The sequence below is a fragment of the Schistocerca piceifrons genome, chromosome 4 (assembly GCF_021461385.2).
Source record: "Schistocerca piceifrons isolate TAMUIC-IGC-003096 chromosome 4, iqSchPice1.1, whole genome shotgun sequence".
Classification (NCBI taxonomy): Eukaryota; Metazoa; Arthropoda; class Insecta; order Orthoptera; family Acrididae; genus Schistocerca; species Schistocerca piceifrons.
This window is the reverse complement of record NC_060141.1, coordinates 335490588-335510438: the sequence shown is the minus strand read 5'-3', so window position 1 is coordinate 335510438 and position 19851 is coordinate 335490588. Positions and strand designations below refer to the sequence as shown.

Genomic DNA, 19851 nt, shown 5'->3' with positions numbered 1-19851 from the left:
ACTAGATAATTCTACAGTAGGCCAGTCTACATTGAGACTCAATAAAAGCTCTCAAAAGCGTCTACACAGGATCAGAGATGGTCATTGTTAGAAAGAAAGTCATTCAAAATTAGATATATGTTCGGTGTACAAAATTTATGTATAATTGTTTTACCTATGATGTTTCAAAAATATGAATACAGAATGAAAACAGCTGTACTTAAAATGAACCTAATATCGAATGTATAATAACTCCAGAATGAGATTTTCACTCTGCAGCGGAATGTGCGCTGACATGAAACTTCTTGACTGATTAAAATTGTTTGCCAGACCGAGACTCGAACTCGGGACCTTTGCCTTTCGCGGACAAGTGCTCTACCATCTGAGCTACCCAAGCACGACTCACGCCCCGTCCTCACAGCTTTACTTCCGCCAGTAACTCGTCTCCTACTTTCAAAACTTCACAGAAGCTCTCCGGCGAACTTTGCAGAACGAGCACTCCTGGAAGAAAGGAGTTGCGGAGACATGGCTTAGCCACAGCCTAGGGGACGTTTCCAGAATGAGATTTTCACTCTGCAGCGGAGTGTGTGCTGATGTGAAACTTCCTGGCAGATTAAAACTGTGTGTCGGACCGAGACTCGAACTCGGGACCTTTGCCTTTCGCGGGCAAGTGCTCTACTCTGGAAAGTAGGAGACGAGGTACTTGCGGAAGTAAAGCTGTGAGGATGGGGCGCGTGTCGTGTTGGGTAGCTCAGATGGTCTGGTCATAGGGGAAACGTCGTCAGAGAGGTCCACCGCATGAGCGTCTAAGGAAGTGATTCCAGTGGTGGTTTCCCGTTGCTTTCAACTGATTATTATGAAATGATAATGAGGGCAACACAACACCCAGTCCCTGAGCGGAGAAAATCTCCGACGCAGCCGGGAATCGAACCCGGGCCTCTTGGCGAGACACACCGCCGCGCTGACCACTCAGCTTTCGGGGTGGACCATGAAAAGGCACGGAAAGTGTAAATTCGTTCTACGTCCTATGTCGCAGTTGTGTTTCCAAGGCGAACTGAACTTTGAAGACTATTAACATTTATGAGAAAACACATAGGTGTTTATGAAATAAAATACGAGTAATAATCGAAACATGATGTTTCACAAAACTATAACTACTCTCATTTTTCAACCATTCATGATATATGTTACAAAGAAAGAAAATATTAAGAAGGTTACAGATAGCAAAAATAGTTATTTTGAAATGAATATGGCTTCAGTTGCCAGTGACTGTAGCGGCGTGTATGTGAACTGCGTTTGCGTTAGTAAGTATGTGTGTGTGTGTTTGTGTGTGTGTGTGTGTGTGTGTGTGTGTGTGTGTGTGTGTGTGTGCGCGCGAGCGCTCGCGCGCATGTGCGTATGTGTGTATCTATGCCTGTTGTATTTTTGCGTCAAAGGCCTTGTTGGCCGAAAACTCATTTTGTGACAGTTCTTTTTTTGTGCCTATCTGCAGCTCAGAATCATCGCCATATGATGATTAGCAACTATCATTTTCATAATATTGTTACATTCTGTCCTGGATTTTCCACTGTTTGAAATGAATTACACTCCTGTAAATTGAAATAAGAACACCGTGAATTCATTGTCCCAAGAAGGGGAAACTTTATTGTCACATTCCTGGGGTCAGATACATCACATGATCACACTGACAGAACCACAGGCACATAGACACAGGCAACAGAGCATGCACAGTGTCGGCACTAGTACAGTGTATATCCACCTTTCGCAGCAATGCAGGCTGCTATTCTCCCATGGAGACGATCGTAGAGATGCTGGATGTAGTCCTGTGGAACGGCTTGCCATGCCATTTCCACCTGGCGCCTCAGTTGGACCAGCGTTCGTGCTGGACGTGCAGACCGCGTGAGACGACGCTTCATCCAGTCCCAAACATGCTCAATGGGGGACAGATCCGGAGATCTTGCTGGCCAGGGTAGTTGACTTACACCTTCTAGAGCACGTTGGGTGGCACGGGATACATGCGGACGTGCATTGTCCTGTTGGAACAGCAAGTTCCCTTGCCAGTCTAGGAATGGTAGAACTATGGGTTCGATGACGGTTTGGATGTACCGTGCACTATTCAGTGTCCCCTCGACGATCACCGGTGGTGTACGGCCAGTGTAGGAGATCGCTCCCCACACCATGATGCCGGGTGTTGGCCCTGTGTGCCTCGGTCGTATGCAGTCCTGATTGTGGCGCTCACCTGCACGGCGCCAAACATGCATACGACCATCATTGGCACCAAGGCAGAAGCGACTCTCATCGCTGAAGACGACACGTCTCCATTCGTCCCTCCATTCACGCCTGTCGCGACTCCACTGGAGGCGGGCTGCACGATGTTGGGGCGTGAGCGGAAGACGGCCTAACGGTGTGCGGGACCGTAGCCCAGCTTCATGGAGACGGTTGCGAATGGTTCTCGCCGATACCCCAGGAGCAACAGCGTCCCTAATTTGCTGGGAAGTGGCGGTGCGGTCCCCTACGGCACTGCGTAGGATCCTACGGTCTTGGCATGCATCCGTGCGTCGCTGCGGTCCGGTCCCAGGTCGACGGGCACGTGCACCTTCCGCCGACCACTGGCGACAACATCGATGTACTGTGGAGACCTCACGCCCCACGTGTTGAGCAATTCGGCGGTACGTCCACCCGGCCTCCCGCATGCCCACTATACGCCCTCGCTCAAAGTCCGTCAACTGCACATACGGTTCACGTCCACGCTGTCGCGGCATGCTACCAGTGTTAAAGACTGCGATGGAGCTCCGTATGCCACGGCAAACTGGCTGACACTGACGGCGGCGGTGCACAAATGCTGCGCAGCTAGCGCCATTCGACGGCCAACACCGCGGTTCCTGGTGTGTCCGCTGTGCCGTGCGTGTGATCATTGCTTGTACAGCCCTCTCGCAGTGTCCGGAGCAAGTATGGTGGGTCTGACACACCGGTGTCAATGTGTTCTTTTTTCCATTTCCAGGAGTGTAGAACGTTACACAAGTCGATACAGGAAATTAAAAGTGAAAATAAGGAGAGAAATGCAGATTGTGAGGTCGCCTGGAGTATTATAGAAAGAGCTGAATGAGTCATTCATTCAGTACGTTCCAATTCAGGGAAGTATAAATAATACCAACCAAGGAAAAAAAGGTTTCTTCGACGAGGAAGAAAAGACAGATATATCACAACTACCACACAGTTCAATTGGTGATGGAATAAGCATAATTAAGGGATGAAGGAGAATTGAATTGTTTGCTTTGCGTGGGCAGGAAGGTCTCTAGAGGCGAATTCTGCATTGTTTAAATGAGAGTAATATCTCTTGGATGTCAGTTCCCATATCTATACTACATGTTTTAAATATCAAGTTTCTATTTAATGTAATAAAAATCCAAAAACTCGGTACAGTGTAGAAATGGGTTTTTGTGCATGTTACATCTGCCTACTATTGCGCCGAAACGCACAAAATTATAAAACGCAGAGTACTACTTTACGCAACTAATAATTCATGGACTGTTCTCAAGTAGTTTGAATTAAATTAAAAACAAATCTATTGCATGGAAATGTAGTTGTTTTCATGATGACTTACTGTTTTTTGCGCGAAAGACACTGCTTATAATGTACGTATGTTTCATTAACTTCTTTACGTAAATTAGCACAATAATGATGTTGATTATTGTTTCACGCTGTATTATAACCATATATTTCTCTGCTAAATTTGTGAGCAAAGGGAGACAATGTAATAAGTATCTGTTGCGTAAAACAGTCTGATTAATTTAAGTGACGCCTGCGAACATTTGCTTTCTAGACTTTTATTTGACGATGATGGAGGAACCAGATTTTTTTGAACGGAAATTTTGTTTGAGGAATGTGGAACATAGCACTGTGTACATTTTACAAGCCGTGAAGACCAAATAATTGAATTTACCGTGTGTCATCAGAACTTTAATTTGAAGAAAGATCGAGATCGACATTATTAGAGAAGAATGAGTAGCTCAACTGGCACTCGATGCGAGAAGTAATGAGCTGTGGACAGTTCCTACACAGACCCGATCTCATTTATGGCGTGTACCAAAAAAATAGATTCTCAAGGAATACTTCAAAATTAAAAGTATTTGCCCGGATCAGTGAGAAGATTAAAGATGAAAAAGAGGAAGGAAGTGGTGTTAACGGTCACATCACGTTAATCAAATCCACTTTTCTCAACAGGTAAGCTAAGTGACGTACATACCTTCATCTCCTCCTGATGAACTACTTCGCTGGTAAGGGACGAAGGCGTTGTGTCGGCTGCAGTTGTAACGTTAACGGTAGAGGAATTGGTGTATTCACTGGACGAAGTAGCAGTTTCTGGAATATGTCTTTCGAGATACATACAATACTGATTAGTAAGAAAATGTGTCCAAAGAAGTCCTCTCAACGCCTTCGGTTTCCAGCATCTTCTACTTTTGTTGTCGGCTGTCCGTCGGAGCCACTTCCCTATTTCTTTCAGCATTTTGCATGAACAGATGAACGGATTTTCACCTAATAGTAGTTCTTCATAATCTAAAGATACCGCAACCTCTGTTAACTTATTGTAACTCAGATCCAGAATCATTTTAGAAGCATTTTCACTTATCACGGAGTCGGTGAAAAACGTCAGAGCATTGCCAGACATATTTAAAAAGTAAATTTCGGGCAGGATTATGGAACTGATAGCTGTTATCTTGTTGGAAGATAAGTCCAACACTGAGAGCTGTGGCATTTCTCCGAAGGTGTCTTGGTCCAAGTTTTCGATAGCGTTATTGGACAGGTTCAAGACGCGGATACTCGGGAGCGATAGACTGAAGGTCTTTAGTTTATTGTACGACAGGTCCAGTACTGACAGGTTGCGCATTGCGCGAAACGTCACTTCGTGCACTTCACTGATAGAATTGAAGGAGGCGTTCAGACGTTGGATGGCGGGTGTGTCGAGGGAGAGCCGGACCAGGCCGCAGTGGGTGACGGCCACCGACAGGAGGCTGCTGCTGGACACGAGTGGCAACTCGTCGTCCTCAATACTCGCGCCCCAACGGGTGTTGTGGCTTAGATCGAGGTGACGCACCTCGGTGCAAGACGTTAGAAGATCTCCCGGCAGTTGGCCTTCCAGCAGATTGTACGACAAGTTGAGATCCGACAACTTTGTCAAATCCTTAAATGTCCCATTGGCCAGCGAGCGAAGTACGTTGTGAGACAGATCTATTGCAACGAGTTGTGGCATGGAGGTGAAAGTTTCCGGTAGAAGTTCTCCAATAGAGTTCCAGGAGGCGGTGAGCCGCTGGAGGGCTGGAGTGTCAGTGGACAGGTCGACGAGTCCACAGTGGCTGAGATCCAGGGACCGGAGCGTGGCGCTGGTCACTAATGCAGCGCTGGTGGTGTTGTCAGGGACTATCCCCAGTCCCAGGTTGTGGCTCAAGTCCAGGTGGCGCATGACGCTGTTCTTCGTGAAGAGGTCAACAGGCAGCGGACCCTCCAGTATGTTGTGCGACAGGTCCACGGTGGACAAACTGGGCGTCTCTCTGAATTCGTCACCGAGCAGAAAACGCACCCGGTTGTGATCGAGAAGAACCACCTGTTCGACAGAAAGCATTTTCAGTACGCATCCAAAGTGCAGCCGCTTTACAGTTCACATTTCTTATCATCTGACTAAAAATTTAATGTCCCGCGATAAAATGTGACGAGCTCCAATAAATTCACGTTTCTAAATTAAAATGGAAATTTTAAATACACTTACGGCAAAAATTACAACACTAAAGGGAACTGTTCGACATAAACGAAAGTTGGTAGGCGTGTTTCTACACCTGAATAATGTTGTCTATTCAGATTTCTCGCCAGTCGCATAAGCGTGGCTCCAGCAGCGTGGCGAGTTGATGCCAATCAAGGTTGCCTTTAAAGCAATAAAGACGCCGTTATCAGCACCTCACGGAGTTTGAACGAGGTCGTGAAGTAAAGCTACGAGTAACTGAATGTTCCTTCTGCGATACTGCAGAAAGACTTGCAGGAATGTGGACAATTTACATGACTGTTGGCAGCGGTGATCACAAGAACGTACGGTCGAAAGAAGAACAGGCTCCAGACGGGCTCGTGGCACTACCGAGAGGAAAGACCATCGTGTTTAGCGAATGGCTCTGGCGCATCGTACTGCATCTACAGCAACTATATGAGCAGCAGTTGGCACCGCAGTGACACAACGAACCGTTACAAACCGGTTACTTCAAGGACAGCTCCGAACCAGACGCCCTGGAGCATTCGTTCATTCCACTGACCCTAAACCACCACCATTTCAGTCTCAAATGGTGTCAAGCGAGAGCTCATTGGAGGGCAGGGTGGAGGTCCGTTGCATTTTCTAATGAAAGCTGGTTCCGCATCGGTGCCAGTGTCGGCCGCGTGTTGGTTGGTTAGAAGGCCAGTTGAGGCGCAGCAAACAACCTGTCTACGTGGTGGACACAGTTATGGTCTGGGATGCGATTTCGTAAGATAGCGGCTCATGGGGAGGGGGGTGGGGGAGTGGATTCCGACAAGATCAACAGGATACTTCTGTTGAACACAACGCGCTCTACAGAGTGTCGACATGTTGCCTTGGCCTGTTCAGTCACCAAATCCGCCTCCAATCGAGGACATGTGGGACATCACTGGACGAAAGCTTCAGTGTCATCCACAAACAGTGTTAACGGTCACTGTATTGATCGACTAAGTGCAACAGACGTGGAACTGCAGCCCGGAAACTGACATCCAACAACTGTACAGCACAATGCATCCGCGTTCGCATGCTTGCATTCAACTCTCTGTCGGTTATACCTGTTTTCAGTGCACCAGCATTTCACCTGTGATCTTGTAATTTCTTTCACTGAAAGACAATTGAATTTCCAAAATTTCATTACTCTATATTAATTTTTTGTGTTGGGATTTTCTTTATGTCAATGTATGTCGATTGCACTTGTGAAGGCAACGCAACCAACAACCATGCATCTCTAAACTCAGTGAAGGAGCAGTAGCAACAACATGCTAACTATAGAAAACGCACAGGTTCAAACAAACATTCCCAGAACTAATTAACAAGTGATTGTATTTGTTAAAGCTGTATAGTTTTAATGCTACTCATGTAAAACAAGTAAATCAAGTGACTATTCGCGATCTCTCCTTCATAATACACTTTTACTTCGTTTCTATGAATCAGTATTTTCTCTCCGTTTCTCGCTTTTGCTTCTTACTATCTATGCGGTATGGGAGGAAGTTCTATCCCTGCCTCTTGAACTGGTTAAACAAGAAATAAATAGACAAGTAAATGAAAAAGAAATGTTTATGTGCAGGACTGATCCAGCCACTAAATGCGACTTATTGTCTTGATATGCTAATTTTTGCCTAAGGCAGCTTATTCATTGTAGGCTAATCATATACTAATGGTTTTTACCTAACATTATTCTGTGAACACTGAAGCTCTAGTGCTCGATGAAATGAAACTTAGAGTATTTTTCTGGAGTATGGAAGAAAAATTTTAACACTTATTGTTATTATTATTAGTAGCAGTAGTAACCGTAGCAGCATTCGTAACAATAACTATCCTGATCTAAAATCGTAATAATATTATAATAATGACAATATGAATACTTAGATTTGGGCCATCGCCGATTTCCTAGTGCAACTTTAATTAGCCCCAAGACGCCACGATGACAGAACATTATTGTTCACCTTGCTATGGCACAGACTACGTAATATATTAGTCCCGACCACGCTGTATAGTCTTCAGGCTGCCCGTTAGAGATGCAAACGCCGGCTTCTGGCACCCAGTGGATTTGGCTTTCATCCAGCCTGGAGCTGATGAGTTTGTGTTTCCCTATAGTGTCTTACACGGTTGGGGTGGGAACCTACTGAGTTAGATGAGAGGTCACCCATAAAGGCAGTTGGTTCCCCGTGCCTGCTACAATTATCTTGTGGTAAGTTCTAACAGAATGCAGCAATTCCTAAGGAGTGTTATCGTAAATAAAATGATCAAAGAGAATGCCTGCGTTCTGCTGCTGAGGCAGACTGGCTGAAAGGTCGAAGTATACACATAAAAAAAAAAGTTTTGGGTCACCCTGGTTCCCAGGGCGCCTGAAAATAGACGTTGACTGTGGATGGTGTACCACAGACACAGTCCCTTCGACTGTTCAGAGATGTCACTAAACCCGCCCAAAGATGTAAACAACAATGTACGAGCAGTGCCTATTAGACGGAGGGGGTCCGACAGCCGATCAGTTCCAGTCATTCCACCAATAAGGAGGTTGTCTGTAGTTCATCCATGCCTAGACGGTCAATACCGCGGTTCGATCGCGTCCGCATTGTACCAGGAAGGGCTCTCAACAAGGGAAGTGTCCAAGCGTCTCGGAGTGAACCAAAGCGATGTTGTTTGGACATGGAGGAGATACAGAGAGACAGGAACTGTCGATGATATGATTCGCTCAGGCCGCCCAGTGGCTACTACTACAGTGGATGACCGCTACCTACGGATTATGGCTCGGAGGAACCGCGACAGCAACGCTACCACGTTGAATAATGCTTTTCGTGCAACCACAGGACGTCGTGTTACAACTCAAACTGTGCGCAATAGGCTGCACGATGCGCAACTTCACTCCCGGCGTCCATGGTGAGATCCGTCTTTGCAAACATGACATCATGCAGCGCGGTACAGATGGGCCCAACAACATGCCGAATAGACTGCTCAGAACTGGTATCAAGTTTTCTTCACCGATGAGTGTCGCATATGCCTTCAATCAAACAATCGTCAGAGATGTTTTTGGAGGCAACCTGGCCAGGCTGAACGCCTTAGACACACTGTGCAGCGAGTGCAGCAAGTTGGAGGTTCCCTGCTGTTTTATGGTGGCATTATGTGGGGCCGACGTACGCCGCTTGTGGTCATGGAAGGAGCCGTAACGGCTGTACGATACGTGAATGCCATACCCCGACCGATCTTGTAACCATATCGGCAGCGTATTGGCGAGGCATTAGTCTTCATGGACGACAATTCGCGCCCCCATAGTGTGCATCTTGTGAATGAGTTCCCTCAGGATAACGTCATCGCTCGACTGGAGTGGTCAGCATGTTCTACAGACATGAAGCCATTCGAACATGCCTCGTATAGACTGAAAAGGGCTGTTCATAGACAATGTGACCCATCAACCACTTTGAGGGATCTACGCCTAATCGCCGTTGAGGAATGGGACAATCTGGACCAATAATGCCTTGATGAACTTGTGGATAGTACATCAAGACGAATACAGACATGCATCAATGCAAGAGGACGTGCTACCGGGTATTAGAGGTACCGGTGTGTACAACTGTCTGGACCTCCATCTCTGAAGGTCTCGCTGTATATTGGTACAGCATGCAATGTGTGGTTTTCATGAGCAATAAAAAGATCGGAAATGATGTTTATGTTGATCTCTGATCCAGTTTTCTGTACAGTTTCCGGAACTCTCGGAACCGAGGTGATGTAAAACATTTTTTTGAAGTGTGTATTTAAAACCCTTTGTCGGCAATCATTGTGAGTGGGAGGGTCGTGGTTTCTCTGGAGTGAAAACTGTGTGTCGATTGTATTACTGATTTCTGAATTAGGAAGTTTGTGATCGACCATTATCCACGAAGCATTTCACCTTTTACGGATGGAAGAGGGATTACACTGCACAGGTGCCAAATTTCGATTATTCATTTTTCGATTTTTGCATTCAGTGCGCGGTTTAGAATGGATGGTTGGAAGAAAGTAACCTGTGTGAGGCTGTTGAGTCATGAACGAGATGGATATGGTGTTGAACAGAAAATTTTGGACAATAATGAGGCCCAACCGCATTAATAATGTTGAAGCAAAAGCTCCTACCTTCAGAGACACTCCTGACAAACGTACATGTCTTAGGTGAGAAAGATTTCGTACATAAACGTGTTGGTTGGCAAAGGCCCACAAGCAGTGACACAAAGTTAGCTGGAAATATGAAAATTACATTAAAATTCGTATTACAATCAATTCACAAAGAGGTTGAGCATTCCAGTAAAACATGTAACTACGTAGATTTATGACATCCACCTTACTAAAGCCATTACAAAATCATTAGCATACCATTGCTATGGTCAGTACTTCTAATACTCTACTAGACTCTCTTTGCACGTGACTCGCAGTAATTCTGTCCACAAAAATATCACTAATAGAACAAAACATAAATGTGTTAAGATTTAGCTGCCGGAAATGAGTTTCAACAGTGCTAAACTATACCAAGACGGCTTACCACTCCCCCTTATTCTGTCCACCAGGCCTGCATGAGAAGCCAAAGCCAACAGATATCCGCTAGAAGTAAACTTTGCCATCTTTCCCTGGGAAGTGAGACAGAATGCTATTCAAATGGCACTTTCTGCTAGAGCAGAATTTCTCAAGGAGCGCCAGTCAAAGGATCACCTTCCCCCACAATGTCTAATTTTGCTGTTCCCTTACGTGCATTAGATTCTGGTAACATTGTCTCAGTCAGACTTTCATCTGTCTTCAGGGACTACTTCTCTCTTTTAAACGTTACTTATCATTGTTGTTGAATTGCTTCAGTTATCTCTGTTCTGTAATTTGCTAGGACAGTGTTTGGAGCGCAGCATTTTGCTATTCGTGGCCCTATGGGAGGTCATTTAAGAAAATCTGCTATGTTACCGATCTGCAAGTGACATCACTAACTGCTCACAGCATCCGTCCTGCCCAGCGCAGGTTATCCATTGCATAGCATCCAAGTGCCTAGCTTCTACAATGTTATTTAGTAGCTCAAAAGAGGACTGAATCGTTACATCCTTCATAGTAATCAGAATATCTCAACGAATGAAAGCACAAGCTTTCAGTAAAAAATAATAAACTGATGGTGTGTGTTTCAATATGGAAGCCAGTTCTTCGGAAGCACTCCTGTTTTAAACTGAACTAGTTCTAAAGTAACGAATATTATTAATGTAGTTGATACGAATTACTCTATCAAATAATCAAAATATAATCACAACCTCGCTCCATTGCGCTGTAGGTGATATTAATCCAACAAAGCGAGTTTGTTTTCGTGGAATAGAACTGTTCTGGTTAGATATTGTGAGCTCTTATTCTTCTTTTATCTTTGTGGAGACTACTGGCTAAAGCTACTAGGAACAACGGCAAGCACTGCATTGATTTTTAACAATGTACATTTTCTAGTCCAGTGGCCTGATCTAGAAATAATTCTGAAAGCAGTTAGAAAGTTAAAGATCGTTAACCGATGCTACTGGGATAGTGACGATCTTAACCCTATCCCGCAGTTCCAAGTCGCATTGGCGACGTTTATTAACACAGTTGTCTGAATTCGAAGTCTGTCAAGGACATTTCATCCCAGAACAGAATAAAAAAATAGTTCCCCATCCTCGTCTAAAATAAAGGTTTTCTGGAAGCTTCTCTTCGTTGTAAGGAAGTTGAGGGGACTAAAAATACGCTCCCAATTAGTCCCAATTGGGACTCCCTTTGCCCCACTAGCAGCTCGCCTGTTAATTGACTGTGAAGTCCCTGGCACTTGCATCAGTCATTACTCGAATAATCTGCGCTGCTACACGGAACATTGACTTTTAGTCATCATGTGGGGCAGCTGCAGTGTTCTTCCGGGAAAAGCCACTTCCCGCATCACAAGTGCAGCTCGCTCTGTATTATATAGAAAGACTTTATCTTATCAGCGTTTCCCCTCCAGCAATCTTATATGACAAGGCAGGGGCTGGAGAAAAATATGGGAACACCAAAAACGGACGTCACCATGCCTAATGCGGTGTAGGAAACCCATTGACACCCAAACCACCATCCAGTCTTCTCGGAATGGATAAATATAGGTTCTACATGGTTTTCAGGAGAATATTATTCTACTCTTCCTTGTCATTGGAGACGGCTTCAGGTGAAGATGGTGAAGGTGGATAGCGATCACGTACCCTTCTCTCCAAAGTACGTCATAAAGGCTCAATTATATATACACTCCTGGAAATGGAAAAAAGAACACATTGACACCGGTGTGTCAGACCCACCATACTTGCTCCGGACACTGCGAGAGGGCTGTACAAGCAATGATCACACGCACGGCACAGCGGACACACCAGGAACCGCGGTGTTGGCCGTCGAATGGCGCTAGCTGCGCAGCATTTGTGCACCGCCACCGTCAGTGTCAGCCAGTTTGCCGTGGCATACGGAGCTCCATCGCAGTCTTTAACACTGGTAGCATGCCGCGACAGCGTGGACGTGAACCGTATGTGCAGTTGACGGACTTTGAGCGAGGGCGTATAGTGGGCATGCGGGAGGCCGGGTGGACGTACCGCCCAATTGCTCAACACGTGGGGCGTGAGGTCTCCACAGTACATCGATGTTGTCGCCAGTGGTCGGCGGAAGGTGCACGTGCCCATCGACCTGGGACCGGACCGCAGCGACGCACGGATGCACGCCAAGACCGTAGGATCCTACGCAGTGCCGTAGGGGACCGCACCGCCACTTCCCAGCAAATTAGGGACACTGTTGCTCCTGGGGTATCGGCGAGGACCATTCGCAACCGTCTCCATGAAGATGGGCTACGGTCCCGCACACCGTTAGGCCGTCTTCCGCTCACGCCCCAACATCGTGCAGCCCGCCTCCAGTGGTGTCGCGACAGGCGTGAATGGAGGGACGAATGGAGACGTGTCGTCTTCAGCGATGAATGTCGCTTCTGCCTTGGTGCCAATGATGGTCGTATGCGTGTTTGGCGCCGTGCAGGTGAGCGCCACAATCAGGACTGCATACGACCGAGGCACACAGGGCCAACATCCGGCATCATGATGTGGGGAGCGATCTCCTACACTGGCCGTACACCACCGGTGATTGTCGAGGGGACACTGAATAGTGCACGGTACATCCAAACCGTCATCGAACCCATTGTTCTACCATTCCTAGACCGGCAAGGGAACTTGCTGTTCCAACAGGACAATGCACGTCCGCATGTATCCCGTGCCACCCAACGTGGTCTAGAAGGTGTAAGTCAACTACCCTGGCCAGCAAGATCTCCGGATCTGTCCCCCATTGAGCATGTTTGGGACTGGATGAAGCGTCGTCTCACGCGGTCTGCACGTCCAGCACGAACGCTGGTCCAACTGAGGCGCCAGGTGGAAATGGCATGGCAAGCCGTTCCACAGGACTACATCCAGCATCTCTACGATCGTCTCCATGGGAGAATAGCAGCCTGCATTGCTGCGAAAGGTGGATATACACTGTACTAGTGCCGACATTGTGCATGCTCTGTTGCCTGTGTCTATGTGCCTGTGGTTCTGTCAGTGTGATCATATGATGTATCTGACCCCAGGAATGTGCCAATAAAGTTTCCCCTTCCTGGGACAATGAATTCACGGTGTTCTTATTTCAATTTCCAGGAGTGTAGATCTGGTTTCTGTGGTGTCCAGGGGAGAAGGCACAACTCATCCGCGTGCACTTCCTGTTTCACTCTTCGGACGGGCCGGGAGTTGGAAACAGTCTGCATCAAGATTCACCCAACCAAATGACTTTCTTCCATTACTTCATAGTCCACGTTTTGTGGCTTCAGCACCACGTTTTCCTGTTACGGTCATTTGCGCCACTGATGTTTCGGAATTCCAACCCGCCACGCAGTGCGCAGCTTGTGACGTAGAGGATGGTGTTTTTACACTTACCCTGTATGCGGTAATAGTATTCTGTATGTTGCCTCTTGAAATACCAAACACTTTGGCTACCTTTGTTACGGAAGCACCCAACATGTGAGCACCAACAATTTGCCCTCATTCAGAGCCACTTAGCTCCGATATAACACACTCACTGCTATACGGAACACAGTACTGGCCACGACGTAAACTTGCTACGTGCTGAGGACACTAACGCCCTGTGCGGCTGGTCCCGGCGGAGGTTCGAGTCCTCCCTAGGGCATGGGTGTGTGTGTTTGTCCTTAGGATAATTTAGGTTAAGTAGTGTGTAAGCGTAGGGACTGATGACCTTAGCAGCTAAGTTCCGTAAGATTTCACACACATTTGAACACATTTTTCAACACTAACGCCGTACGTGGTCAAATACAACAGCGCACCGTGCAGCTTTGGTTAGCATCTGCATCTATGTTCAACCGTCCGTTTCTCGCGGTGTTTCCATACTGTTTTTCAACCCCTGTAACTTCACTGTGAATACTAACTTCCAGTTATTACCTGAATTTATATGTGAAACATGTTCCAATAAATAGTGGCAGACACTTAGACGTACATATGTCAGACACTCAGAACGGTATCAAACGTTTGACTTCGATAGATTATCAAAAAAAAGCACTGATTTAGTTCGTGCTGTCTGCTGTCGTCCAGTAAAATATGCGAAAATGCTAGTTAAAAGTAGCACCAGAACCACGGAGCACAGGAAAAGCGTATCTGTGAGTAGTTTTTTATACATCTCACGTAGTTGAGTTGGTAGTGCATGATGAGGTACGAAAGGTCCCGCATACAAACCACTGATTACAATTCTTTTTAACTATTTACGCGTGAAACTGTTACACGGAAGAACGTTTTCCTGACATGCAAAAGCTCTTTTCCAAGTTTGTAGCAATATTCTTTTGGCAGTCTGCTTTCGCTTCGTTAGTCGAAAGCAGTAAATCTATAGAGTACATTTCTGCAGATAGGTGTGGCATTCTTTCGCGCATATGGATGCTACTTTCAGCTACCGGAGCGAAGGCAGACTGTCAAAAGAATATTGCTACAAAATCCGAAAAGTCCTTTTACATGTCAAGGAAGTGTTCTCCCATGTAACAGTTTCACGCCAAAACTTTTAAAAATAATTGTCATCAGTGGGGTCTGAACGCGGGACCTTTGATTCGCTACCTGACGCTCTACTAGCCCAACCACGTGACATCTACAAAGGAGCTGCACACTGATCGCTATTCCTGTGCTCAGTAGTTTTGTTGTTACTTTTTTTTTAAATTAACGTTTGCAATGTTCTACTGGACGACAGCACATAACACGATCTAAATCGGTGTTTTGGTTGACACTCTTTCGACATACAAAGTTTGGTACCGATTGAGTGGCTGATATCTGGAGGTTTGAGTGTGAGTAGTGTTTGAATGGTGTGATGTTGTCAGTGACCAATGTAATGTTCGTGGGGAAGGGACTGGATTGGTAAATGCAAGTTATTTAAATATGAGAACACTAAAAGTCTTAGGAACAAGGAACCGCCCCAAACAAACGTTTCCGAAATTGTCAAAGGTTCGGTGGGGGGTCTAATTTGCCACCCGAGCCGCACATGGCTTCTCGTCGCAAGAGTGGATAAGACTACCGTCGATGCCTCGGCAGGAAGGAACGCTGCAATGAAAGAAGTCCTCATATTTAAATATGAGAATACTAAAAGTCTTAGGAACAAGACACCGCCCCAAAGAAACGTTTCCGAATTTGTCAAAGGTTCGATGGGGGGTCTAATTTGCCTCACGAGCCGCTCATGGCTTCTCGTCACAAGAGTGGATAAGACTAACTCGATGCCTCGGGACGAAGGAACGCTACAAGGAAAGAAGTCGACATACTTGAAGCTTGTAGAATTCGTTGCCGACGAACACGTCCGGCAGCACGGAGTGCACCAGCGGGTAGGCGAGGTGCAGGTCGGCGACGTCGGAGGCGACGCAGCGCGGGACCCTGGAGAGGCCGCCGTGGCTGCAGAAGGCCGTCTGCGGGGTGGAGGGCCGGGGCCTGCACAGGCAGTTGACGGGGTGCACGTGGCCGCCAGCAGCGCCAGCCGCCGAAGCCGCCAGCGCCACCAGCACGGCCGTCACCAGGGGAAACATTTCCCCTCGCCGCCGCGAAAATCGCCGAGTGTCACCATCCGTTGCTAATCGGTGACTCACGTTCATCGGTCACCATCGTCATGAAGAGAGACTGGTGGGTTGGTGTGTGACATGTCTGGAGAAGAAAAATATTTCAAATAAGGGATTTTGAAAGATGTAAGACTGTAACCGAGGTTCTTTTATTCATTTCTTATTTTCTTTTTCCCCCACTGCTGCTGCTGTTACTTTTAGTGACGTTGCCCGGGGTCCGGGCAACGTGGAGGTGGACCACTGTGCCCTCTTTTCTGAATAGTATTTTGCAGTTTTACTTACTTATTTACAAATAAATATATACAGATATAACATACAAATTATAATGTACATTTCTTACAGTTAGAGAAATTACTGATAAAATTAAGTTGAAAAAAATTGTGTTTTCTTACCTTAAGCATGGTTATGTTAAGTGATATACACTGAAGCGAGAACAAACTGGTATATGCATGCGTATTCAAATACAGAGATATGTAAACAGGCAGAATACGGCGCTTCCGTCGGCAACGCCTACATAGAACACGTGTTACGAGACCATTGCTTTTCACAATATACCGGGTGATGAAAAAGTCAGTATAAATTTGAAAACTTAATAAACCACGGAATAATGTAGATAGAGAGGTAAAAATTGACACACATGCTTGGAATGACATGGGGTTTTATTATAACCACCCCATGTTGCTAGACGCGTGAAAGACCTCTTGCGCGCGTCGTTTGGTGATGATCGTGTACTCAGTCGCCTCTTTCGTCATGCTTGGCCTCCGAGACCTCAAAAATGGTTCAAATGGTTCTGAGCACTATGGGACTCAACTTCTGAGGTCATTAGTCCCCTAAAACTTAGAACTAGTTAAACCTAACTAACCTAAGGACATCACACACATCCATGCCCGAGGCAGGATTCGAACTTGCGACCCTAGCGGTCTCGCGGTTCCAGACTGCAGCGCCTAGAACCGCACGGCCACTTCGGCTGGCTCCCAGACCTCAGTCAGTGCGATTATTGGCTTTGGGGTTACCTGAAGTCGCAAGTGTATCGTGATCAACCGACATCTCTACGGATGCTGAAAGACAACATCCGACGTCAATGCCTCACCATAACTCCGGACATGTTTTATAGTGCTGTTCACAACATTATTCCTCGACTACAGCTATTGTTGAGGAATGATGATGGACATATTGAGCATTTCCTGTAAAGAACATCACCCTTGCTTTGTCTTACTTTGTTACGCTAATTATTGCTATTCTGATCAGATGAAGCGCCATCTGTCGGACATTTTTTGAACATTTTTTTGGTTCTAATAAAACCCCATGTCATTCCAAGCGTGCGTGTCAATTTTTACCTCTCTATCTACATTATTCCGTGATTTATTCAGTTTTCAAATTTATACTGACTTCTTGATCACCCGGTATATAAATGACGTAGTAGATACTGTCGGAAGTTCCATGCGGCTTTTTGCGGATGGTGCTGTAGTATACAGAGAAGCTGCAACATTAGAAAATTGCAGCAAAATGCAGGAAGATCTGCAATGGATAGGCACTTAGTGCAAGGAGTGGTAACTGACCCTTAACATAGACAAATGTAATGTATTGCGAATACACAGAAAGAAGGATCCTTTATTGTATGATTATATGATAGCGGAACAAACACTGGTACCAGTTACTTCTGTAAAATACCTGGGAGTATGCGTACGGAACGATTTGAAGTGGAATGATCATATAAAATTAGTTGTTGGTAAGGCGGGTGCCAGGTTGAGACTCATTGGGAGAGTCCTTACAAAATGTAGTCCATCAACAAAGGAGGTAGCTTACAAGACACTCGTTCGACCTATACATGAGCATTGCTCATCAGTGTGGGATCAGTACCAGGTTGGGTTGACAGAAGAGACAAGAAGATCCGAAGAAGAGCGGCGCGTTTCGTCACAGGGTTATTTGGGAAGCTGATAGCGTTACGGAGATGTTTAGCAAACTCAAGTGGCAGACTCTGCAAGAGAGGCACTCTGCGTCGCGGTGTAGCTTGCTGTCCAGGTTTCGAGAGGGTGCGTTTCTGAATGAGGTATCGAATATATTGCTTCCCCCTACTTACAACTCCCGAGGAGATCACGAATGTAAAATTAGAGAGATTCGAGCGCGCACGGAGGCTTTCCGGCAGTCGTTCTTCCCTCGAACCATAAGCGACTGGAGGAGGAAAGAGAGGCAATGACAGTGGCACGTAAAGTGCCCTCCGCCACACACTGTTGGGTGGCTTGCACAGTATAAATGTAGATGTAAATGTAGATGTGTATGGCGCAGTTGTTATATCGGTTACTGCTACTACAATGGCGGGTTATCAAGATTTAAGTGAGTTTGAACGTGATGTTATAGTCGGCGCACTAGCGATGGACACAACATGTCCGAAGTAACGATGATGGGTGATTTTTCGGTACGACCATTTCACGAGTGTACCATGAATATCGGAAATCCTGTAAAACATCAGATCTCTGACACCGCTCCGGCTAGAAAAAGAACCTGCAAGAACGGCACCAATGACAACTGAAGTGAATCTTTCAACGTGACAGAATTGCAACCCTTCCGCAAATTGGTACAGATATCAATGCTGGGCCATGAACAAGTGTTAGCGTCCGAACCATTAAACGAAACATCATCGATATGGGCTTCCGAAGCCGAAGGCCCACCCGTGTACTCTTGATGACTGCACGACACAAAGCCTTAAGCCTCACCTTGCCCCGTCAACACCGACATTGGACTGTTGATGACTGGAAACATGTTGCCTGATCGGACGACTCTCATTTCAAATAGTATCCAGCGGATGGAGGTGTACGGGTATGGAGACAACCTCATGAATCCATGGACCCTGCAAGCCAGCAGGGACTGTTCAAGGTGGTGGAGGCTCTGCAATTGTGTGGGGAGTGTGCAGATGGATTGCTATGGGACCCCCGATACGTCTAGATACGACTATGAAAGGTGACACGTACGTAAGCATCCTGTCTGATCACCTGCATCCATTCATGTCCATTGTGCATTGCGACGGACTTCGGCAATTCCAGCAGGACAATGCGACTCACCACACACCTAGGATTCGTGCAATGTGGCTCCAGAAACGCTCTTCTGAGTTTAAACACTTTCGCTTACCGCCACACTCCAGAGAGATGAACATTATTGAGTATATCTGGGATGCCTTGCAGCTTGCTGTTCAGAAGAGATCTCCAACCCGTCGTATTCTTGTGGATTTATGGAGGGAGCCCTGCAGGATTTATTGCGTCAGTTCTCTCAGCACTGTTTCAGACATTTTTCGAGTCCATGTCACGTCGAGTTACGGCACTTCTGCGTGCTCGCGGGGCCCCTATACGATATTAGGCAGGTGTACCAGCTTCCTTTGCTCTTCAGTGCGTTAATGTATTATATTACTTTAACTAGTAATCGTGAAATTTTCTACATTTATATTATTGGAGTCTAGACCTTAATTTGCAGTAGATTGTTATTTATTGCTTAAGCTTTCTGTGCCTCTTGCAATTCTTATTTTTAGCGAGAACTTACTGTATATGCAGTTGTGCTTACTGCCTTCTTGCTATACATTAGTCCTTAAATCCTGAGTGCTCTCATTTACAGTTTTAATTGTCTCGTAAGTGCTAAGTGATATAATCTCATTGCACGTCCAATAACCCCATTTTAAAATAATTCTTGTGGAACTCTCTCTCGAATAAACTGAACTTGAAAGATAAACCTAATACAGTCATTACTTTGGCAATCGTGCTGTTACTGAAATATTATAAAACCTGGCATTTCTTAAATTAACTTTAATTTATCTTAAGTGAATAAAGCCATTATGGTTATCACTGTAAAGGATAATCTTAGGCGCTGTAGTCATGGACTGTGCGGCTGGTCCCGACGGAGGTTCGAGTCCTCCCTCGGGCATGGGTGTGTGTGTTTGTCCTAACGATAATTTAGGTTAAGTAGTGTGTAAGTTTAGGGACTGATGACCTTAGCAGTTAAGTTCCATAAGATTTGACACACATTTGAACAT

General features: G+C 46.0%; 1 protein-coding gene across 1 annotated transcript in view; it reads right to left on the bottom strand.

Moving 5' to 3' along the window:
* LOC124795823 (insulin-like growth factor-binding protein complex acid labile subunit) overlaps positions 1-19851 on the bottom strand; it is a 51552-nt gene that overhangs the window by 15369 nt on the left and 16332 nt on the right. The window contains exons 2-3 of the mRNA XM_047259905.1: positions 15546-15918; positions 4226-5581 (exon numbers count right to left, since the gene is read on the bottom strand). Of these exons, the coding sequence (XP_047115861.1) occupies positions 4226-5581; positions 15546-15869 (1680 nt within the window). The 5' untranslated portion in view covers positions 15870-15918. The remainder of the gene's footprint in view (positions 1-4225; positions 5582-15545; positions 15919-19851) is intronic.